At 41.0% G+C, this 24842-nt stretch overlaps 1 protein-coding gene across 14 annotated transcripts in view; it reads right to left on the minus strand.

Annotated features, from left to right (window-relative positions):
• Positions 1 to 24842, minus strand: part of MAPK10 (mitogen-activated protein kinase 10) — a 302017-nt gene that overhangs the window by 10843 nt on the left and 266332 nt on the right. For all 14 annotated transcript variants that reach the window (XM_060187751.1, XM_060187759.1, XM_060187756.1 and 11 more), the window contains 2 exons: positions 6764 to 6827; positions 3957 to 4034 (listed from right to left, as the gene is read on the minus strand). In XM_060187751.1, coding sequence (XP_060043734.1) covers positions 3957 to 4034; positions 6764 to 6827 — 142 coding nt within the window. The remainder of the gene's footprint in view (positions 1 to 3956; positions 4035 to 6763; positions 6828 to 24842) is intronic.

Here is a 24842-nt window from a genome sequence, read left to right on the forward strand (position 1 = left end):
GCTAGTGTATGTTTAACTTATCTACATTTAAAAGCCTCACTCAGGCATAGGTTTGGGTATTAGAACCTTTTTGTCACTGAGAAACTACATTAACTCATATTTTTCTCTTGCTTCTATGACTATGAAGAGATACGGAAAGAGTCTATGTTGTAATGTTACTTCATCCTAGCTATTTACAAGGTAAAATATGATGTTCAAATATTAATGAGAAAAGTGAATATAGTAAAAAAAAAAATGTAATAAAAGTTGTTTTTGTTTAGTCATTGCTTTTTCTTTCCAGAGTTTTTCTTTCCAAGATTTGATTTACATATACTTGTGTGTGCACACACAGTGTTCTGTCAGTAAAATACAAGAATTAACTCTCTTGGAAAATGCCCTGATTTCCTTGTCTTATGTTCTCTTTGTGAAGCCACCAACCTAAAGTTGATAAACTCAGCATTGGGAAAAATTTGAGTAACTGAGAATTATTTTCAGTCACAACTTTGCTAAGTCTCTACATGATATGTACAAATATATCAGACACAATTATGTCATGATAAAAGATAGAGATATGAGATTTTCACAATTAAATCATTAATATTTTCTTTTAAAGCCATGCTTTGAAAAAAATGGATACATAATCACTTTACTGCAAACTAAAAAAAGGCCATTGACTCTACTTTAGGGCAGGTACTAAAGGTAGACAATTTGTGATTGTCACAGGTCATTGGAATGATTTGGGGAAATGGTTTGACTTTTTCAAGAACTGAACCTAAGTGGCAATATTTTGACCTGCTCCATCTCTGACCTGGAGCCATTCACCCCTCCTTAGGCAACCTGGCGGTTCCCCCCTCCCGGGAGGTCACCATATTGATGCCAAACTGAGTGCAGACACCCGATCAGCATAGCTCACTGCAGCCCAGAACTCCGGGGCTCAAGCGATCCTCTAGCCTCAGCGTCCCAAGTAGCTGGGACTACAGGCGCACACCACCACGCCTGTCTGTGGCAATATTTTAAAAATTAATTAATAACACACTAAGCTAAACAAGCATGTAAAAAAATAAAAGCATTCAGGAAACACTCATTTCCAAGATAAACAAATCAAATAACTACCTGAAAACAGCAAGCCTTTGTCTGGAGCATGAACTTATACCAACAGTAACTATTCATATACTTGCTCATTTATCTTCACAGAAATTAACAGAAAGAGTAAACATTTACTGGCATAAGAACACACAGACTTGCATACTAAATAACAACTATGATGCTCTCTTGAACTTTGTCTCTGCAAGAGCATCAATAAACATGCTCAGTGGTAATTTCAAATTCACTATTTATCAAGCTACTGTTATATGCAAGGCACAGCACTTGGCATGAAGATGAATACATTCCATCTTCTGACCAAATTCACAGTCAAAACGGGTTATCGTGAGAAGAGGTTCGTATTTAAACATAGGGCCAATAAGAAACAACAATCCTATATTCAGAGAAGTCTTTGGGAAAACATGAAAAATACATGGGAATGAGATGGCATCTGATAAAAGAACACTTCCATTACTAACTAACAATGGGATCCAGTCTTGTCAGATAGTGGTAATATAGAACCCTAGGACAGAGTTCTACAGGTGTCCTGTGAAAGGGCACAAACCTGGAGAACACTCCACAAGAGTTCAAGAAAATGTCTCCTGGTCAAATTGTGATTGGGAAGCACTGACTGGAAGAATTTCTGACCAAAGGTGGTTTGAAAGATCAAGTCAGACACTGAAGTTAGGATGATTACTTCAGCAAAACTTCACTCCTAAAGTTGGGAGTGAAAGGGCTGGTAGCAAGATGTCAGATATCTAACCAGCAAACTGTTTAGGATGGAGAATGTGGGTCCCTGTGACAATAGAAATGTGCAGTAAAGGACTCATTGGGAGTCCCAGGCTGGGGAGCTTAGAAAATAGAAATTCCATTAATAGGAAGGAGAATACTGAGAGAAAAAGTGTCCTGCTGAGACACTTTTGAATCTAAATCTAAATAGGACAGATGTGCTTAATTTTAAACACAATGGATGTGAATTGGCAGCAATCTCTTATCCTGGCCCAATATCCTAGTTTGTTAAAGAATAGGTTGTATTCAGTATTAAATAATTTAGTGGAGTGTACTTATTTTTCATTTGTTGCAGAAATAAAGTGCTACATAAGTAGCTATTGACCTTAAGTCTACCATTTGCAAGTGGTAAAGGATTTTCTATATCTACAGTTGGATTCAGCTCCTCTTAGCATACATAGGTTTTAAGTTTTACCTGCTCATAGCATACAGCCATTGCAAATTTCAGACCTTTACATATTATTTAGGGAAAAAAAATGCAAAAGTTGAGATTAAGGCGAAACACCAGGTTTGACCATTGTCCATCTTTAACATCTTCTGACTATTCTATGGAGCAAATTTTGTTGATTTTTTAATGTTTTCAGTTGACTAGGGGCCAGTAGCCTTACAAACTGAAAAATTACACGAAGACCCTAAGATTAAAATTATGCTTATTTTTTTCTTTCTGGTAAAAAAAAAACTATCACAAGATAGGTCTGGTTGTCTTGTAGGATATTTACAAATTTACTGATGGTTTTTTTTTCGATATTATCTTTTTCACAGACTACATGCACACTAATTTACTATACCATCATTGAGCTTTTTTTTTTTTTTGTCATTTTGCCATTTCCAACACTGATGAGGCAAAAGTAACTTTACTTGTACTCAATTTTGTTTTGCATAAGACGGTTAAAGGACTATACCCTGAGTATATACAAACTCTGTTGCCATTTCAGCAGAACATACAAGCAGGTTAGAAGCAACTTCTGCAGACGTGTATCAATATGGAGGCTAGGGTGGATGAGGAAGTGTGTCAGGACAACTCCCAGGATTCCCAAAAGACTATTTGCGGAGAAGACAGAATTGAGATGGAATTGAGAAGAGGTCTAGCTGAATTTCCTATGTTTGATAGTCATAGGGGTTGAACAAGCCAACTATCTATTCAAAGAGCAGTAGCAATATGAAAATTCATCCTACATCCTTGTTTTCCTGAGCTTAAAGTGCACGGAAGAGGAGTATTTATCAATGGTAGAACACCACATCCTTTTTCCTCTAAGTGAATCATTTGCAGTCTATAGTCTTGTCAACATGAGCTGAATGTAGTTTAAGGCTGAAGGCAAGTCGTGTTTAGTAGCAGACCCTCTTCATATTCACAGCACAGAGTTTAGGAAAAAATTTATCAACAATGCTGGTTGTGAGCAATTATCTCAAGTAACCTGAAAGTGCAGTACTAAGGTTGGTGAAGTACATGTATGTACAAATGCATGTTAGACCTGCTGAGAGCAGAGTCAAACTTTTTCCATCTTGACTGTAATTGGAACCCATTTGACTGATGTTTTAACTACCATCATCCTTAGGAAGAGTTAGAACAGTGATGTGAATAAGGGAAGACATATTGACTGTGACTAGTAGTACATTATGCCTCTGCATTTTGATACAGAGCAATTATCCTTTAATTAGTCCCTGTTAGAATTTCTTTTATGAATTACTATGTATTTTTAATATATGCTGTTCTTGTTCTATGTAATCATAGTCAGAATAATCCCAATGTCACTCTAAATGCCAAGAGGAATAAAACTAAAATCAGTAGAGGGAAATAGCTTTGGGAAATTTGTCCATATGCTCTCAAAGGAGGCTACTGGGGCAGGGAAAATAGCTTAGTGTTAGAGCACAGGACTTGCAAATCTGTGAGCCCAGATGTCCCAGGTTCAATCCTCGACATTACCATATGTCAGAGTTCGAGAAGCGCTCTGCTTTCTTTCATAAAAATACATGGGTTTTTCAAAAGCAATGTCACTGACTGCATCACATCAATATCACTGACTCTTTAAAAACAACAACAACAAACAAGCAAACGGGAACACACACCATTAGGGATGTATGAGTTATTCACTGAGAATGAGTACCTGAAGGAGAAGGTTGTCCTTTCACTACACCATTCTTCGTCTTTTCTTCTGAATTCATGACTTCCTTGTAGATAAGTTCTGTAAGAAAGGTATGAGTATTACAAAAAGAACTCACAATGTGCAGAGAAAAATCTGTTAATGACACTGAGGTCAAGCAAACTGTAAACCGAGATTCCTTTACTCCTCTTTCTGCAACAAAACAGGGCCTGGCAGAAGTGAGTGCCCCACAAAAATAATGGTAAATAAACAGGAAGCACACTAGGCTTGTTTTCTGAGTTTGATGGAGATGACTCTGATCCTTGCTAACTTTTTAATCACTTTGTGTTTGAGAGAGGAGGGGAGAGGAGAGGAGGGGAAGTGGGTGGGGGAGAGACCACAGCACTGGAGCTTCCTTCAGTGCAGTGGAGGCTGGACTTGAACCTGGATTGTTTGCATGGCAATGCAGCACAATATCCAAGTGAGCTATTTCATCAACCCTTTAATGACGAGGTTTTGAACTTTTTTTTTGTATATTCATACAAATATGTATTTCATAATACCTCTGTGGCATTAACCTATTACAAATCCTTATAGCTTTCCACCTCATTCTTTTTCTTCTTAGACTTGTCTAAATTAACCTAAAATCCAAGATTAGAAAAATTCAGATATATCCCAAGGGGCCCATGACCTAGCTTCTTCCAGCATGAAGAACCTAAATCTCACCTGCTCCATTCTTACCTTTAGGTTCTGGATCACTGAACAATTTATTCTGCTTTATATCATAGTGCTTCTCAGCTACAATGCTGCAGGTGTACCATGCCATTAACCTGAATTCCCTGAGCAGACGACCTCACCAATATGTTCTGGAACCTCACCTCCCTAGAGCCCTACCCCACTAGGGAGAGAGATAAGCTGGGGTACAGACGGAACAGTCAATGCCCATGTTCAGCGGAGAAGCAATTACAGAAGTCAGACCTCCCACCTTCTGCACCCCATAATGATTCTGGGTCCATGCTCCCAGAGAGATAAAGAATAGGGAAGCTTCCAGTGGAGGGGTTAGGATAGGGAACTCTGGTAGTGGGAATTGTGTGGAAATGTACCCCTCTTATCCCACAATCTTGTTGATCATTATTAACTGACTAATAAGAAATAAAGAAAATGTATTTCATCTATTCTCAAACTAGCATCCACTGTCATTTCTTTGTCATTGCTAAGTATGTCTTTGTTCTTTTTATTTTTTTAATATTTATTTATTTATTCCCTTTTGTTGCCCTTGTTTTATTGTTGTAGTTATTATTGTTATTATTGTTGTTGTTATTGATGCCATCATTGTTGGATAAGACAGAGAGAAATGGACAGAGGAGGGGAAAACAAAGAGGAGAAGAGAAAGATTGACACCTGCAGACCTGCTTTTTACCACCTGTGAAGCGACTCCCCTACAGGTGGAGAGCTGGGGGCTCGAACCGGGATCCTGACGCTGGTCCTTGCACTTTGTGCCACATGCACTTAATGTTCTTTTTATTTTATCATCTGTAGTTGAATTTATTCAATCCTGCACATTCTTGCTTGACAAGAATTCTCGATGGATTAACTACCTTTTATTTCCTAATGTGACAGAAATGACTGCCTTTGCTTTTTAATGTCTAAAAGCATTTCAGACATAATTTTAATATATCCATTTTATTGATAATTTTACACACAACCATGAAATGTTTAATTTTGAAACTCTGAACTAAAACTTGGCCTGACCATGGAAATGAGCACTATTTAGAAGGCATCAGTAACTGATTCCTTTAATTTATCAATGAATGAAATAGTCACTAGTATGAAAAACATAGCTGATGTTTGAGGACTTTTTGAAAATGGTCCATGGGCGAAAGGAATAAATGACCAGGCAAGACACCTGTTTTGCCATGAGCAATGTCCAGGTTTGAATCCCAACACCACATAGGAGTGCTATAGTGCCAGTGGCACTATACATACACTGCCTCTTCTCCCCCAAACGCCCCCCCCCCGACACACACATACACATACACATACCCTCTCTGCTGCCTTTTATCTCCATGAAGAAGTAGCCTGGGAGTGGTAAAACTGCACGCACTAGGTCCCAGGGCTTCCAATGAGAGAAAGTGGTCTAACCGGGTAGCAATAAGAAAATCCTCTCTAGTTGGAGGTAATGCTGTTTAGTGAAGTAAGTGAGGAAGTGAAAGACAACTACCTGGTGGTTTTGCTCATGGGTGTGATGTTAATCACTGACACACAGGAACTTGCAACATAAATAAATAAAGGAGTAGTCAAGCCTCTTAAGCCTTAAAGACTCAATCAGAACTATGGCTGTTATGAGGCAGGAAAGCAAAGGACTTGGCTGGTAGGTGTCGTTTGAATTATACCCCTGGAATCTTATAGTCTTGTAAACCATTATTGAATCACTAATAAAAAAATATTTTCATGATTTTTCATGTTTTGTTTTTACACAGATACTGAGAGACTGATATATATATAAAGTGTGATACACACACACACACACACACATATATAGACAGAGAGATAAAGAAAGGAAAAAGAAGGAGGGAGGGAGGGTTGAGGAGAGAGAGATAAAGAAGCTAGCACTGAAGCTTCCTTCACTGCAATGGGGTCTGGGTTAGAACCTGGGCCGTGCACTGGCAAAGCAGCGCATTACCCAAGTGAACTATTTGACTGCCCCCAAATTTATCTGTTTTTAAAAAGAAAATCATCTGTTATTGAACTGGCCTGAAAAGAAAAATGGTGAGACTACTTTCTGGGGTTTCACTAAGGCAAAAAATGGACTGTGATAGAAAAGCAGTCACCTTTCCATTCTTCAATGGTGTGCTCTCTTTCATCCAACTGCTTGTCATATATCTGCGGTGGAGGCTGCAGAATAAAAATACATGGTAAGTCTTGTGCAATGGTCAAAATACTTACAGTGCTTGAGAATTCCTTATGATTCACTGGTTTTGATGGTGATCAGAATCCTATATTAATTATGTAAAAACCCATGGTGGCATTAAGTTGAAATTTTCCCCAGAAACCTAAGAAAAATCCATTGACAAATCTATACTTGCTGATGACCAAATCACAAAGTAGAATCCAGATCTCCAGAGCTTACTCTGCAGGACTTTCTGACTCAGGGGGGTCAGGAAGACAGCTGAGTGGTAGAGCACATGCCTGGTCCTGGGTGTCATCTCTAGCATAGCAGACATAATATGACAGAGAGTAGCTCTGGTCTTTCTCTCCCCATAAAAATCCTAACTTAAAAACAATTCCTTAGAGGAATGAGCTCAGAGATGGGGAAGGAGAGATTTCACACAGGTGGCTTCCATTACTTCCCTGACATCTTTCTAAGGGTTACCTCTGGGAAGATGTAGGTGCAGGACACTAAGGTGGCTCCAACTCAGGCTAAGTGGACACACAGAGAAGGGGCTGAGAAGCTACACTGGATGGCAATGGGGTGAGGGAAAAGAACTAGAAAATGGCTGGCATCATGAAACTGGGCATCCTGGAATGCATCCTCTCTAATAGTCCAAAAGCGACAGCTTCCTCAACAAAAATGGCCCAAGCTATTAAGACCCAAACCCCTTGAAAGGCAGACCTTGGGCAGAACTTTCAGAGATGGCTGTTGGCCTCTGAGGCAGGGTCTCTGGCTCAAGGGCAGCAGGATATGACAGAGTGGCCCTTTGCTGCCACCTTCAGAATCCCCTCAGTGTGGCACAGAGGTGCCTGGTAGGTCAGTGCAGCCTCACAGACAGCAGGGCAGCCGGATGTGAAGACAGAAGGTCTCCTCCAGGTATTCTGGGCAACTTGACACAATACTGTCTACTGAGGAAGAATCACACAAGGGCCAGACACCTCTTTAAGGCCTATGAGAAGTGGCCTGTCCCATGATCTGGCTATGGCTATCAGAGTAGCTGTGGCTTGGAGAACTGAGCTAAGCAGCATGCCCATTTGCCCCAGCACACCAGAGAACACAGTTACACTGACTGTGTAGGAAAGATGCAGGGGTGGCACCATCAGGCTTCTTCACTGAACATGGACATTGGCAGGTGGATCTATACCCCCAGCCTTTTTCTATCTTTCTCTAGCGGGTCAGGGCTCTGGAGAGGTGAGGTCATCTGCCCAGGGAAGTCAGGATAGCATCATGGTAGCATTTGGAACTTAGTAGCTGACAGCTGGCAAAATATAAAGCAGGACAAAATGATTAATGACATGAAACAAAAAAAGTAGGAGTAGAATAGATGGTAGCAGGGATCTTAGGTTGGAAAGAAGCTAGGAAGCCCATTTTAGGCATGTTCCTAGGGGCCCACTGCTATCATAGTTTTTTGCTTCTGTCTGCATCTGTGTACATCTGTTTGAATATGGCACTGCTGCTGTCGTTGGATCATTGGCCAATTACCCTTTTGCTCTGTACTGCAGAACCTTTATTCGAATGTGTCCTTCCACTATTGGGCATCAAGTCACAACTATAAAGCAAATGTGTTGAAGGCAGCCTATATGGCTTCTTGAGAGAAAACGTCTTGGACTCAGTACTTTGCTTTCTTTCTGTGTAGTTTGCTTTGAGGTTAGACTCTGTGTACTTCACATTTAGACAGTGGCAACAGCTGTTTGATGAAGCGCCAATGAAAACTTCAAAATAGTTTTGTTGTAGTGAGGGAAAATGACATTTATGAACTTTGGCAGTAACTACACTCTTGAGTTGTGTTCACTTCCAAAACGAATGGAAAAATCCAGCACCTGGAGAAGCCAGCAGGCAGGATGCTAAGCTAAGTCCATTGTCACAAGAAGTACAGACAATGCACAGGACCCTGGGAGGCCTTGAGAGCCTGTGCATACTGTGTCCAGTAGGGGCCAGGGAAAGGCCAGTTCAAAGCCTCTCTTGGCAAAGCATCTTCACACACCAGGGCTTGGCTTTGCTGCACCCCCAAAATAATTATGATCCCTACCCCCAGAAGGGGAGAAATTATAGCAGGAAGATGACCAGAGGACTTTGAACTCCATCACCATAAGGAACCGGAGAGAGAGAAGAAAAGAGAGAGATTTGGATGTAGTAACAGGTGTATGTGTGACTTGAGAAGGAAGGGAATATAGAACCTTAAAAGTGGGTAAAGATATACAAATCTAAAAAGATAGTTGTAGAAATAAGTTAACCCATATCTGCAACTTTGAGAGAACTGCTATAGCTTCTAGTGGAGGGACTGGGGATGCAGAATTGTGGTGGTAGGAATGGGACAGAGTTGTATGCCTGTTATCTTGTAATCTTATAAATCAATATTAAATCATTAATAAAAATAAATAAAAAACAAACAGATACAGAGGGAGTTGGTAGGCACACTGTGGTCTGGGACACTTCCTTCACTTACTTTGAACAACTAGTGTTCCATCGCTCTGTTGTGCGCTCTCTTTCTCTCTCTCTCTCTCCTTTATGAAACAGGAAGGATTCTCTTCACTAAGGAGCAATCTAAATATAAATGAAACAAACAGTAAAGATGAACAGACATGCCCAGAGATGTTTGTTGAAAGAGTATCTTAGGAGGGTTTCATGGATTGGAACAATTGGAGATAAAAAAAAAAAAAAAAAAAAAAGGATGAGACCAGGTTAAGGATACTAATATGGAGGATATTAGGGATTGTGATGTGTGTATGCTTTGGGATTTTTTCAAAAGACTGAACATTGCCTCTCTGTTAATTCTGAAGGTTTGAATTCTACTTTATTGACTCTAAGCCTTATAAAAATTTGACTGTGGGGAGCTAGGTGGTGGCGCAGTGGGTTAAGCGCACATGGCTCGAAGCGCAAGGACCAGCGTAAGGATCCCCATTCGAGGTCCCAGCTCCCTACCTGCGGGGGATTCACTTCACAGGCAGTGGTGAAGCAGGTCTGCAGGTGTCTATCTTTCTCTCCCTTCTCTTTCCTCCCCTCCACTCTTGATTTCTCTGTCCTATCCAACAATAACGACAGCAATAACAACAACAATAACAACAATGACGATAGACAACAAGCACAACAAAAGGGAAAAAAAATTAAAAAGGGGGCCAGGCGGTAGTGCAGCGGGTTAAGCGCAGTTGGCACAAAGCGTATGGACCGGTGTAAGGATGCCGGTTCGAGCCTCCGGCTCCCCACCTGCAGGGGAGTAGCTTCACAAGCAGTGAAGCAGGTCTGCAAGTGTCTTTCTCTCCCCCTCTCTGTCTTCCCCTTCTCTCTCCATTTCTCTCTGTCCTATCCAACAATGAACGACATCAACAACAACAATAATGACCACAACAAGGCTACAACAACAAGGGCAACAAAGAGGGAAAAAAAAAATTTTTAATTTGTGTGTGGATTACATAAACAAGAACTGAATATAAATAGCTGTGCATGTTTTACTGATATTATATCTACATCTTCAGAACATTTCAAATAAAATAAGTATGTGAAAAAAACATATGTTTACTGGAAATTGGTAAACAATAGAATTAATTTACTAAGTTCATCCATTCAATAGATGAACAGGTTACAGAAATTGGGTTGTCAAGACTGTCTCAAGGAGCTTGCTGCCTAATGGGGTATATATTTGAGGCTATCAGCAAGAGGTATTTGCTGAAATCATGACAGAAGATGACATTGCCCAGGGAGAGTATAGGCAGAAAGATTAAATAATCAGAGCAGACCCCTGTCAAAAACTAAAGTTTAAGGTACAGCAGAAGAAAGGTCCGCTAGGAAAGAGGAGAAAGACCGGGGCCAGGCAGTGGTGAGCCTGGAAGAGAGCATATGTTAAAATCCTCTGAGACTTGGATTCAAGTCCCTGGTGCCTATCTGCAGAAGGGGAAGCTTCACTGTTTGTAAAGAATGGCTGCATCTCTCTCTATCCCTCTCCCCCCCCCACCTCTCCTTTGCCTCTCAATTTCCCTGGGTCTCCAAAGTAAATAAATAAATGTTTAAAAGAAGAAGAAGGAGAAATGGACATTTAATGAAGAATGGGAATATTATCATGTGATAAAAGACAAGGGATCAGAGGGCTTTCAAAAGAAGTCTAATAGTCTCATGTACCTGTCACATAAACCAGATCATTAATCTTTCAAGGCAGCAACAAGACGTGACAGAAAAATCTGCCTTTGCACCCCATAAATATTTCCAAACCTTAAATCTGCCACCACACTCAGAAATATTCAGATAGATACTTGGTAAGGAGTATTAATATGAGTAGCACCTAAAATGTTTAAAAAAACATACAGAAAAAATAATATCAGTACTAATGTTCACATGAATAAAAGAAAAATGAATTTCAGAATAGAATATGACACTAAAAATCCCACAGTTAGGATGTTCTCACATACACTTTCTTGGTCATCTTTGGGCATCTCAAATAAAGAACATTATTCTCTAATTATGGAAAATCTTATTTTCTGAGGAGACACTATTTGTTAGGTTCTTTATATATGCCTTGAGATCTCACAGATATGGAAATCAACACCAAAAAATTCCTTTTAAAGCTATTTTGAATAGAGACTGGGTGATGGTCTATCCAACTGAGCACAAATATTATCCGGGTTTGAGCCTTCACTCCCCAACTACAGGTGAAGCAGGTCTACAGGTATCTTTCTCTTTCCCTCTTTATCTCCCTCTCTCCTCTCAATTTCTCTTTGTCTTATTAAATAAAACAGGACAAAAAGAAACAAAAAAAAAAAGGTGGATTCATAGGGCAGGCACTGAGCCCTAGCAATAACCCTGGTGGTGATAAAAATAATAAAAAATAAAACTATCTCGAAGTCACATTGCTAAGCAATGATGGAACCTGATGGAACATTGCTAAGCTATGTTGAAACAATGCTTAGCACCAATTTAATGAGTAACCCAGAGCAAACAATAATTAAGATGAGTCTAGAATTAGGGATAATGAAACAGTGCATACAATAAGCATCTGGGGAAAACAATAAGTAGAAACCAAAGCCAGCAGGATAATTGCCCCTAAACAATCCCAGCTGTGTCTCCTGCCCTGACTCTCAGAGGGGGCCTGCATTAGAGGGTCATTTTGTGTGTTCCTCGTGTAGTCATGGGATGGTGTGGCACTTTAAAGGTGATATTAGGTATGCAGTATTTGCAGGAGGGGCAAAACAACTAGGTTGCCAGATTTTTCTACCGGGGGAGGTGGGGCTTAGCACATATAACTATACCCTCTACTGCTCTAAAACATAGCATCAGCCTGCCACTCTTATTTCTGTGCCTGTTGTTCTGTCATTGGACATGTGTAATTTGATCTGGCAACTATCACCAAAGTAATCAACATTCATAACCCTGAATGTTCCTGTCAGTATATCTTACAGAACATAAAGACTTCTTCGCATGTGAATGTCCAAAGAAGAGAAGCAGACATAAAAATCACACAAAGTGTTCCTTTACTTCATCCTGAGACCCAGAAGGAACATGGTTTTCCATCATGTTCTAAGCCATATGATCATCATCAAGCTGTTGGTGTTTCTTTTCTGCTTTCTCGGTCCTGATGAAGCACACAATATGGTTTTGTTCCACTTTTTTCCCCCATGTGTTCTGCTGTCTTGTTGAAAATGTGAATGAGAGCCTTAAATAGCTTTGTCGGTTTGCGCTTTCTCTACTAATTCAGCTGAGGGATCAAATTAAAAAAACCATTTCCAGCTGAAGCAGGTTTTGCTGTTCTCACTCACCTCAACAAGGTAATGTTACTGCAACATGTACCAATTACTGTAAGATTTCAACCAGTGAGGGCTAAGATTTGTATAAACTATATCAGAAAATTTGCTTATGTAGAATATGCACTTAAGCAGATGTGCAGAATTTGATTTTCTATTTTTTTGAATCTATACAGATGAAACAAGGCTTCCAAATCTACTTTAAAATTTTTGCTGAATAGAAATTTTTGAAACACTCACTTGAAAAAAGAGTTTAGGTTGAATGCTTTTAATAGCACTACATAATATGTACTTTGAAGGGTTTTTTTGTTTGTTTTGTTTTATTTGCTGATGACACAATTCATATGTTCTATTTTTTTTCTAAAATTTGATTGTCATAGAACACCAGTAAAAGTTCACTCCGTTAATAGGATGCAGAATTTACTAAAATAAATAACCACCCCAACAGCAATCTACCAAACTGTGTAACATGCACAGTTATCAAAACAACTGACTATGCATTTTTCCAGAGTTTATAGTTTATATTGTGACCATTCTATGCAGTGAGAAATGATCTGATTTCCAATGACCAAATGTTCACAGTCTTTTAAAAGTTAACTGGCAACTTAGACTATCAATTGGTTTTTCTTAAATGTATAGACAATTTTAGCATCTCGGCTGGTGCTCTTAAAGAGGAATGGAAAGAGTCTAAGACAGCAGATGACATAAATGGCCCTTAAGAGACTTAATGAGTTGAAAGCACTCCACCAGGGAGGATAAAAGATGAGTAAGACCTGTTTTCAGAGACAAGTCTGATTCATCCTGAGTTCCGAACTTGTCTTCCAGTGGATCCCTAAACAGAACTAGAGAAAGGGTCATTTGAAGACACAGTCAGGAAGGGAAAAGCAGGGGAGCACACACAGATGCTAATTTAATAAGAACAGGCTGGATGCAAAAGTCAGGCTGAGCTGCCTATTTAAAGACAGACAGATCAAGGTAAGAAATACAAATGTAGGAAAGTGAAATACATTTGCAGTTGGGAAGGGAACACTAATGGTGGCTGTGAAAAACTAATAAGCTCGAATTTGAAGGAGGCAGAGAGGAGAATATAGAATGACTTTTTTAGGATGGGGGGGCAGACAGCATAAACCTTATGCAAAGAGATATTCATACCTGAGGCTCCAAAGTCCCAGGTTCAACCCCCCAGCCCCCACCCACCCCCACATACCACCATAAACCAACAGTGCCAGGGACAGAGAGGTGCAATGGTGTGTGGGGTGTGGGGAAACAGAGGAGGAAGGTATCACGTGGACAGGGGATAGTTCAATAGATAATCAATGTGTTCCTTCCAAGGTGCCCATTTAAATTGTAGTGGTTGTTAGATGTATAGATCTGGAATTCAGTACAGCTACACTGGATAACATAAAAAATGGCGAGTCATTGCCAGTAGTTAATAGTAAGACTGTGGGCCAAAGGTAGGGTTCCCAGAAGGAAAAAGGAAGCTGTGCTTTGGGGACCGGGGTAGCTCAGTAGTGCATGTCTAGCACACAGGAAGCTCTGGGTTCAATTCCATGCACTGCACAGAAGCACTAACAATAATGACAGATGGAACATTGCAAGTGGTGGAATAGTTCTCTCTCTCTCTCTCTCTCTCTCTCTCACACACACACACACACACCTTTTAAAAATTGGGGGCTGGAGAGAGAACACTCCTTAGCAACCACAGTTCTAAGAGAAAAACAATTCACACAGGAACGGAGAGTAGAGAACAGTAGTAGTATCATCAAGGTAATCAAGGAGGATCCTGCTAGCAGTCTTCAAATGGCAAACACATGAGCTGACACTTTTCCTTTCTCCTTCCTTCCTTCCTTCCTTCCTTCCTTCCTTTTTTTTTTTTTTAACAGAGACAGGGAGAAAAGTGACCACAGCACTGAAACTTCCTTCAATGTGGTGAGGTTGGGCTTGAACAAGGGTCACACACATGGCAAAGCAGTGCACTGACCAAGTGAGCTATTTCAGTGAGATGTCAGTTTTCTTGGGACATGGGTCCTAGGAGACCACAGGCGACCACAGAGAAAGCAGTATTAGGTTCTGATGACAATGATGATAATAGTAGATTAATTATTTTGTACAGAAATTTGGTTATAAATGTGGAATATACTTGCATCCCTTACAAAAAGACACACAGATAAAGGATAGAAAATGTTGACTTTGGTTGTTCTGCATTTAGACGGTTAGAGCATGCTTTCATAAGATAGTTGCCAGTGGAAACTAAGAAATAGGATAACACAAGGAAAGAGGATAGTCACACAGAAAAGAAATACTATGATGAGAAATGCTACATTTTGGGGGCTCTGGGCATTGTCCATGTCCTTGTCACCAAAAAAGCTACTCTTCGTGTATCATCTCATTTAGTCCCTCGTGACTGCCTTCCTTTTCTAAGTCACAATTATGACATATGTAGTGACTAGAGAAACTCTTGCTCACTGTCAGTGCTGGAGGTAGGTATGCAAATCCAAATCTATGTGATCGCCAAGACCCCTGCTCTTTGTAAGTTTCCATCCATTTGCAGTTTTCAGTATACAGCCTGCCGATTTAACCTACTGAAATAAATATATTTCAAAGCTTTCTCAACCAAACAAAGCCCCCGGAAAACAGCAGTGGGGAGGTCACTGCTGTCTCCACATGGAGGCTCTCCAAAGACCTACTATGCATCAGAATGAGGCATAACACTCCATGCCCACTCAGTGGAGGACTTGTGTACTGCATTGTGGTGCTGCCACCTTGTGGTTATAAAGAGAGTAGGCACCAAGGAAGGGCACTTGAAAGGGAGATTATTTTCATCGAAAAGCTCCCACCCAGGTGGCCTCAACTAGGTCCACACATTGAAATCATTTGGGAACTTTAAAAGATACTGATGCCCAGGGGCCAGGGATCTATCACAGCAGTTCATACAACAGACTTTCATGCCTGAGACTCTGAGGTCCCAGGTTCAATCCACTATAGGCCAGACTTGAAAAATGAAATAAAATAAATAAAAATCTACTGATGCTCAGATCCCACCCCCAGAGAATCTGTTTTAAGTGATCTGGAGTATGGTATTTAGAATCAGGGTATTTAGAATCTCTCCCAGGTGAATTAAAGGTGCATCCAAGATGAAAACTTCTGTTTAAAATCCATACACAGTGATCAAAGCTGTTGTCCTCTTCCTAAGTATGCTTCATTTGTAGAGACCAGAGAAAACATCCTAGAGAAAGTAAGTGATTTTTAATTCAAATCTCAATGATACCCACAGTGAGATCTTCACACAACAAAATGATTTGAGGGCAGAAATCATCATATGCTGTATGGTGCAAAAATTGAGAAATTTGTGGATTGTCATCAAAGTGGAATAGAGACAGTCTTTTGGGCAGAGTGAATGAAAAGAATCTGAGTCTCCTAGAAATCTTAGAGATTTTCAGCCAGGAGCAGAGGAAAGAGCTCCTGGACTTTGGACTCTAGCAGATTATATGACCTCAAGCAGGGAGCTTAGCTTGGAATCAGGAAGAGTTTCACATGCTCCTTGCTTCAAGAGGAAACTGACTCCAGATATATGACAAACACACCCAGTAATTTGGCAAACCTCTCCTAAAAAGCTTCGAAGGCACTGTTTTACAGTGTAACATGGAAAGTGATCGGGTTGCTTGGGGACTTCACAGCATGGATTGGCCAGGGCATCCTCTGAATGCCAGCAACGCAAACTCCCACTATAACGTGACTGTGTATAATTAGAAGAATTAACTAAGTTCCAGTGACTTAACAGGGAAACTCATGTCAGCTTTCCTTGCTTTTCATGCTGTTCTGTAGTTTTGTCACACATTAGCTTTGTGCCCAAAACAAAGTTTAGTCATGTCTTGAAAATCAAAATTTACTTCACTGTTCCTCAAAAATTAAGTATCTTTGAGACTCTTTAATCAACAAGACACAGTATTGGCACCAGCGATCACTCAGTGTCCAAATCATCGTTTTTAAAATATTTATTTATTTATTTATTATTGGATAGAGACAGAGAGAAATTGAGAGGGGAGGAAGAAATAGATAGATAGATAGATAGATAGATAGACACACAGACAGACAGACACCTGCAGCCCTGCTTCACCACCCACGAAGCTTTCCCCTACAGATGGGGACCAAGGGTTTGAACCCAGGTCTTTGCACACTGTAATGTGTGCACTTAACCAGGTGCACCACCACCTGGCCCCCAAGTCATCTTTTTTATTCACATGTTCAACTCATATTTATTAACCATCTGCGATGTGCTATTAGTCATCCTTTGATTTCTATCACCCTTTAACGCCAAGCCTAAACATCTGACATCTTTGCTGATTGTTAGCTTCTAAACATCTTCATCTTCTGCGCATGCCTACCTGAAGGCCACTAGCAATTCTATCCAACTACAGATTAGTCCCTGCCTTCTATCTTTCCTCTCCCCACTCCAGTACCACTTTGCAGCACTTACTATGTAGAAGGTCAGAACTTACCTTCTTCCTGTGAGCTTCATAATGAATCCATTCATTTATTTATACTTGAGAGACAAAGAATTAAGAGTCCAGAGCACTGCTCAGCTCTGGTATATGACAGTGTGGGGACTGAACCTAGGACTTTTGGCTCAATGTAAGCCTTGAGCTCCAGTTTGCTCACCAGTTGTGAATGGATTAGTGTCACCCTTGTGGGCAGAGCACAGGCTCAATCAAAAAGCTTAGATGCTCCTTCCTTCCCTAGTCCCAGCATGCTTCGTCAGTAGTACATGTTCATGCTACTTCAAAGGCTAGATCAAAATGTAAATGCCAGCAAAAGCTCACATCTTACCCTTCTCTATCAAGTCGTCACCAAAGACTTACTCTTTGCACACACCCTTTCTCCTGCCAGGATTTCCTCCCTTCTGTGACTTTTCTTTAACCCTTATGCTTCTAGCTAAACAGTATACCCTTGAAGCAAGCCTACACTACTTATTCTATGTTACTTCCATGAGCTTTATTTTGCATATGAAAAAGTCAGATAAAACAATAAAGAAGGGAGTCAGGCTCAGCAAGTTAAGTGCAGGTGGCACAAAGCACAAGGACAGGCGAAAGGATCCCGGTTCGAGCCCCCAGCTCCCCACCTGCAAGGGAAGCACTTCACAGGCGGTGAAGCAGGTCTGCAGGTGTCTGTCTTTCTCTCCCCCCTCTGTCTTCCCCTCCTCTCTCCATTTCTCTGTCCTATCTAACAACAACAACAACAACAGTAATTACAACAATAATAAAAAACAACAAGGGCAACAAAAGGGAAAGTAAATAAATAATTTATATATATATATATATATATATATATATACAATAAAGAAAAAGAGAGAGGGTGGTCAGAGCTCTCTCCCACTAGGGAAAGATAGAAACGGGATGGGGGTACGGATCCACCTGCCAACACCCATGCCCAGTGGAGAAGCAATTACAGAACTCCCACCTTCTGCACCCCAAAAAGAATTTAGGTTCATACTCCCAGAGGAGTAAGTGGTAGAGAAGTTTCCAATGAAGGGGATGGAACATGAAACTCTGGTGGTGGGAACTGTATGGAATCAAACCCCTATTACAATTATACCACTTATAATCCTGCAAATCAATATAGAATCACTAATAAAAAAAAGAAAAAAAAAGGAAAAAAAGAGAGAGTGAGATACCACAGCGCTGAAGCTTCCTCTAGGGCCATAGTATTCCTATGTGATGGACCTGGGACTCAAACCTGCGTTGCCACATAACAAATTGGGATCCCTCTCAGGTGAGCTATCTTGCTGGTGCATTAAGTTGCGATTTACTTATTTATTTATTTCCTTTTATTGCCTTTGTTGTTTTTCATTGTTGTTGTAGTTATTGTTGATGTTATTGATGTCCTCATTGTTGGATAGGACAGAGAGAAATAGAGAGTGGAGGGGAAGACAGGGGGAGAGAAAGATAGACACCTGCAGACCTCCTTCACCGCCTGTGAAGTGACACCCTGCAGGTGGGGGAGCTGGGGGCTCGAACCAGGATGCTTACACAAGTCCTTGTGCTTTGCACCACTTGCACTTAACCTGCTTCACTACCAGACTCCTGATTTTTTTTTTATGTGTTTCAATAAGCTTAAATGTGGGCTACTCATCACTCAACATTTAAATTATTCTACTTCTGCTGGATTGTGGAGACCAAGATATTGTTGCTATGCTTCACATTGGTTTGGTCTCGCTCTCCCTCCGCCAGGAGAATTGGTTTGGCCCTTGCTAGTTTTGCGGCTCTCTTTCTCCCCACCCCCTATGCTACATAGTTCCAGAGTTCTTGGCGCAACCGCTGGAGGAGAAGGAGGCAGGACAGATTTGTGTGGTGATTAGTTTGGGTTAGTTTATGAATTGTTGTTCATGAATAAAGAGATACAGCTTCCCGGCCCAGCCATGTGTCCCCGAGTCTCTGTTCACCGCCGCGAAGCTAGCCCGGCCTGCTGGAGCCCCGAACTTTAACGACAAGATATGAGGACAAATACTGCATGTTTGCTCACCAGGTTCCAGCACTGTATGTAGCACTTGCTGGTTGGTATTCAATAAGGCTTCCTCGGGAGAATACCACTAGTGCAAGAAATATGGTAGAGATAACAGAGGCATGTGGCCATCTGGAGGCAGGAGAAACTACAGAGCCAAGACCCCCAGGGTGAGTCTCCCACTGTGGAAAGGACAGCAAGGAAGGTAGACTAGAAAAGGGGAATGTGGAGAAGGAAGTCAGAAAGGAGGGAAAGGAAAAGATCACCTAGAACAGTGCTTTTCATGGGGGCTTGTGGTGGTGCATGAGGTAGACTGCACACGTAACCTTGTATAAAGATCCTGGTTCAATCTTCTTTCCCCACCCAGAGGGGGAAGCTTCACAAACTGTGGAGCAGTGCTACAGATGTCCCTCCTCCCACCCCCCTCTGTCCCTCACACTTTATCTAAAGCACAGAAAGAAAAAGAAAAATGGTTGTTGAGAGTGGTGGAGTTGTACAGGCACCCAGCCCCAGCAATAAGCCTAATGGCGAGAGAAAGAGAAAGTTTCTCTCTTCCCACCCCCGTGTGTGTGTGTGTGTGTGTGTGTGTGTGTGTGTGTGTGTGTGTGTTCATACTATTTCAAAGGTTAGATCACAGTGTAAAACTTTTCTTATTATGGGCTATGAAAATGAAATTTGAACCAACTACTAAAGCCAAGCCTCATAAGCCATGTTGAAAACTTTGAGCTTTCTTATAAAAAGAGAATAATATTAACTTTTGAGAAGTAAACACCAACCCTGACACACAATGTCCCCTGCAGCAATGGGACAAAAACTTGGGCCTTCCAGCATTCTTTCCAATAAATGTCATGGGCTTACCATGGTACAGAAACCAAAGAAAGAAAAAAGAATACAGCATGGCCCTTTCTCCTAAACCTAACTATGGAGTGAGATAAAAATCAAGGAATGTATATTATATAACATCACAAAAATGCTATTATAAATTTTATAAATGTAGTGTCAGGGTTATGTAGAAGAGTGAAACAGGAATTCCTGTTGCTCTTAGAGGTGGTTCTGTTGCAGGAAAGGCTTTATATAGAAAGTAACATCTGGGGGCTGGGCAATGGAGCACCGGGTTAATCCCAGTGAAAAGCACAGGGATCAGTTCAAGGATCCTGGTTCCAGCCCCTGGCTCCCCACCTGCAGGGGAGTCACTTCACAAGCGGTGAAGCAGGTGTCTGCAGGTGTCTCTCTTTCTCTCCCCTTTCTCTGTCTTCCCCTCCTCTCTCAGTTTCTCTCTATCCTAGCCAATAAAATGGGGGAAGAAAAGACCACCAGGAACAGTGGATTCGTAGTGGAGGCACTGAGCCCCAGCAGTAACCCTGGAGGGGAAGAGAGGAAGAGGGAGAGGGAGAAGGAGTGAGAGAGGGAGAGAGAGAAAGTGACATCTTAGTCTGAAAGGAAGTTTTCAGAAAAAGAAAAGAAGCTAGAATGCCCTCTGGGTGAACACCAGGAGTGCAGATATTGCTGAGCTGGCCTGGGAAGCCATGCACTCACTCAAACAGGACATATTCTCCCTGGAAACTTCAGGCACAGGAAACATGCTCCTCTAGTTAACATAACTAAGTAGCCTCAGGATTCAAGACATGATCGCAGTGGACACAGAAGCATGGCAGCAGAACTGGAAACCTCATTAAGGAAAACTGGATTAGCTCATAAGGTGCTGTCTTTATAGGGATACTATTTTATTTGAACTTTTTTTTTCAGTTCCAAAATACTTTCAGCAACTTAAAAAAAAATTCTTTCCACTAAAACCTTGACTTTTCCTCCTCCTGGCACTATTCTCTTGTAGTATCTTAGAACATGACATGAAATTCAGAATTAATTATTTAGCCCCACACAGAGATTTCTAACTTAGGAATAATTACCCATTACAACATGGATTCAGAAACATTTGCCAGTGTTATAAGAACAGTTCCATGTATCACTTTGATACACAAGATGATCATCAGCAAAAAAAAAAAAAAAAAAAAAAAGTGGCAAGATATCTCATAAATTTATCTCTATCCTAAATATTCTAAGTATGTGATTTTTCATTGCAAAGGAACTCTTAAAAGAGATTGAGATTTTTTTCTCAATCTCTTAAAAGAGATTGAGAACTCTTAAAGGAGATTGAGATTTTTTTTAAAAATGCACATAGGCATAGAATCCTAGTTTGAAGCAGTAGGCTATGTAAAAACCATTCATAAATCCTATAAAGACTGGGGCCATACCATATGGTTTCATGCCTGAGATTCTGAGACCTAGGTTTTACACACAGTGCCGCTATAAAACAGAGCTAAGGAGTGCTCTGGTAATAAATAAAGAAATAAGTAAATAAGGGAGTTGGGCAGTAGTGCAGCGGGTTAAGCGCACGTGGCACTAAGTGCAAGGATGGGCGTAAGGATCCCGGTTCAAGTCCCCGGTTCCCCACCTGCAGGGGAGTCACTTCACAGGCAGTGAAGCAGGTCTGCAGGTGTCTGTCTTCCCCTCCTCTCTCCATTTCTCTCTGTCCTATCCAACAACAACGACATCAAAAACAAAAACAATAATAACCACAACAATGATAAAACAACAAGTGCAACGAAAGGGGAAAAAATTGTCTCCAGGAGCAGTGGATTCATGGTGCAGGCACCAAGCCCCGGCAATAACACTGGAGGCAAAAAAAAAAAAAAAAAAACCGTAAATAAATAAATCTGTAAAATGTGAGTAATACCTAAAGTAGTAGCACAGTTATATATTTGATGGCAAGTATTCTTTTGGCTGGGGGAAATGCAGAAAAAGAACACAGGTAGAAAGACTAGTCTAGGGGCCTGGTGGTGGCACACCTGGTTGAGAGCACATGTTCCAATGCACAAAAGCCAGAGTTCAAGCCCCCAGTCCCCACCTGCAGGGGGAAAGCTTTGCAAGTGGTGAAGCAGTGTTGGAGATGTCTTTCTGTCTTTCTCCCTCTCTACCACCCTCTTCCCTCTTGATTTGTGGCTGTTATAACCTGGCTCCAAAGTCCCAGGATCAAGGCCCCACACCATCATAAGCCCAAGCTGAGTATTGCTCCTGGGGAAATAAAAAATAAAATAAAATAAAATAAAATAGGGAGTTGGGCGGTGGCGCGAGGCACAAGGACCTGTGTAAGGATCCTGGTTTGAGCCCCCGGATCCCCACCTGCAGGGGAGTTGCTTCACAGGAGGTGAAGCAGGTCTGCAGGTGTCTGTCTTTCCCCCTCTCTTGTCTTCCCCTCCTCTCTCCATTTCTCTCTGTCCTATCCAACAATAGTGACAACAATAATAACTACAACAATAAAACAAGGGCAACAAAAGGGAATAAATAAATATGTAAATAAATAAATAAATAAATAAATAAATATTAAATCCTATCTCTTCCATCTACTTTCATTTGACTAACTTTTGTCCCTCCTCTTGGCCCCATTTGAGACTTTGTTCCCTGAATCCTCCTTTGTCTACTAAAACATCAAATATGCACTGATCTTTTGTGCCTCTTTCCTCCTGCTCTTCTCTTTTCATAGAATTTACCAGAGTGGTTATAATCCTCATTTTCTTACATATCAGTCTTACTATACTATAGTTTTCAAAATATAGAAACTAGGTCCTTACATCATAATAACTAATGAACCTTAATGGCTACGTGTAATTGAAGATCAGTGAAAAGTTAAGGAATGATTGAACTAGATCTGCCCAAGCTAGGATGAGGTTTTGAATCCAGGTCTAATTCTGTGGACTGTAAAGTCTTTCCATTTTGCTATACTATATTTCTCTGACTAGATTTTGATCTCCATACTCTGTAACTAACTCTCTGTCTACTCCCGTTGCCTTGAAATCATGGTTTGAAGAAGCTCGACTCCACACCATAATATTGTAAATAAACTCATCGCAAGCCAAGTTTCATTTAGATTGCAACTAAGCCTTCTGTTCCTGTGGGGAACTACTTGTTCCTTCAGAAGTTCTCTGTGAATGGATGTATAAGAATTCTGGCTATGATTAAATTTTTCTTTGTGATGAAACAAGAATCACAAGGCAGTAGAGCTGAGAACATGGGCAAGGCCACTTCAGGAAAAAAAAAATGGAGACAGATTTCTGCACCATGAAAGCAATACTCTTTCATGCATATGCTATGAAATGATGTCACCAGAAGTACTGCCTGCTGAACTGAGTCCAATTAACAAACATCTTGGGAGAGAAAGTTGGAAACTGCACTTGAGGCATAGCTATTTTTTTCCTTCACTTCTTTCAGAGGGGCATGAAAAGAGTTCAGTTTTCAACAGCACATAAAAATGGAAATAGGATTCTTCCTGGAATGAGAAACTGTACAAAATTTCTTTTGCTTATCAATTAAAATCATTTTTATAAGCAAAAAATCCCCTTTCACAAGAGCTTGGAGGCCAATATCTAACAAATGGCCTGGTGAGTCACTTATTAAATCCGTAGTCAGATACGGAAGGGGTTTTTATCATTCTGACAACTGTCTTGCCATTAGAAAGGGACATAATAATTTTATTATAGTACATACTCTGTGGATGATGATAAACTTTTAATAGACTTATAAAAAGGGAGTGTAACCTTTTCAATATTCTCTCTTATCGTTGGGTGAGTCCGCTCTGCCTTCCTCTCACATATAATGGATGCCCCAGGGTCTACACAACAGTGCTGTGCTGGGGAAGAAAGTGTTTACATCCAGCCTTCCTTGAAGCTGAAGGTTACCATGACTTAGAACTCACAAACACTTACTTTCTGGCTTTTTTTTCCTCTTTCTTTTTTCCCTGATCCTGCATTTCCTCCAACTTTTAGTTTATAGACTCTTGATCGCAGTATAATTCTGATGACATGCTGGCAATACCGTTTTCACTAGAGACTTAGAAAAATAAAATAAAAATCCTACAGGCTTTTAAAGAATCTCTTTTCACACAGCCCCACATATTCATTTTTCACCAATGACGATATATATTTTTTGCCTCCAGGGTTATTGATGGGGCTCGGTGCCTGCACTACAAATCCACTGCTTCTGGAGGCCATAATTTTTCCATTTTGTTATTGTTGGACAGGGAGTTATCGAGAGAGGAGGGGAAGACAGAGAAGGGGAGAGAAAGATAGATATCTGCAAACCTGCTTCACCCCTTGTGAAGCGACCCCCTGAAGGTGGGGAGCCAGGGCCTCAAACCCGGATCCTTGTGCTTTGTGCCATGTGTGCTTAACCCGCTGAGCTACAGCCTAGCCCAGGACTATACTTTTTTGTTTCTTCCTTTTTTTGCCTCCAGGGTTATTGCTAGGGTTCGGTGCCTCCACCATGAATCCACTGCCCCTGGAGGCCACCTTTTCCCTTTTGTTACAGTGGCTGTCCTACCATTGCCACAGTCATTATTATTGTTGTTATTGATGTCATTGTTGCTGGACAGGACAGAGATAAATGGAGAGAGGAAGGGGAGACAGAGATGGGGAGAGAAAGACAGACTCCCGCAGACCTGCTTCACTGCCCATGAAGGGATTCCCCTGCAGGTAGAAGGCTGGGGGCTCTAACCAGGATCCCTCCACTGGTCCCCTTGCCTTGAGCCATGTGTGCCCAACCCACTGCACTACTGCCCAACCCCCTCCCCCCAGGACAATACTTTTAAAATATCTTCCTTCCTCTTCTTAGGGATGTGAAATTCCTCAATTTGTCTCCTAACCTTGATAGCTTAACCAAACAGAACAGCTTCTGAAAGAAGCTGGCTAAGAAATTATC

This window comes from Erinaceus europaeus, chromosome 3 (genome assembly GCF_950295315.1).
Source record: "Erinaceus europaeus chromosome 3, mEriEur2.1, whole genome shotgun sequence".
NCBI classification, from domain to species: domain Eukaryota; kingdom Metazoa; phylum Chordata; class Mammalia; order Eulipotyphla; family Erinaceidae; genus Erinaceus; species Erinaceus europaeus.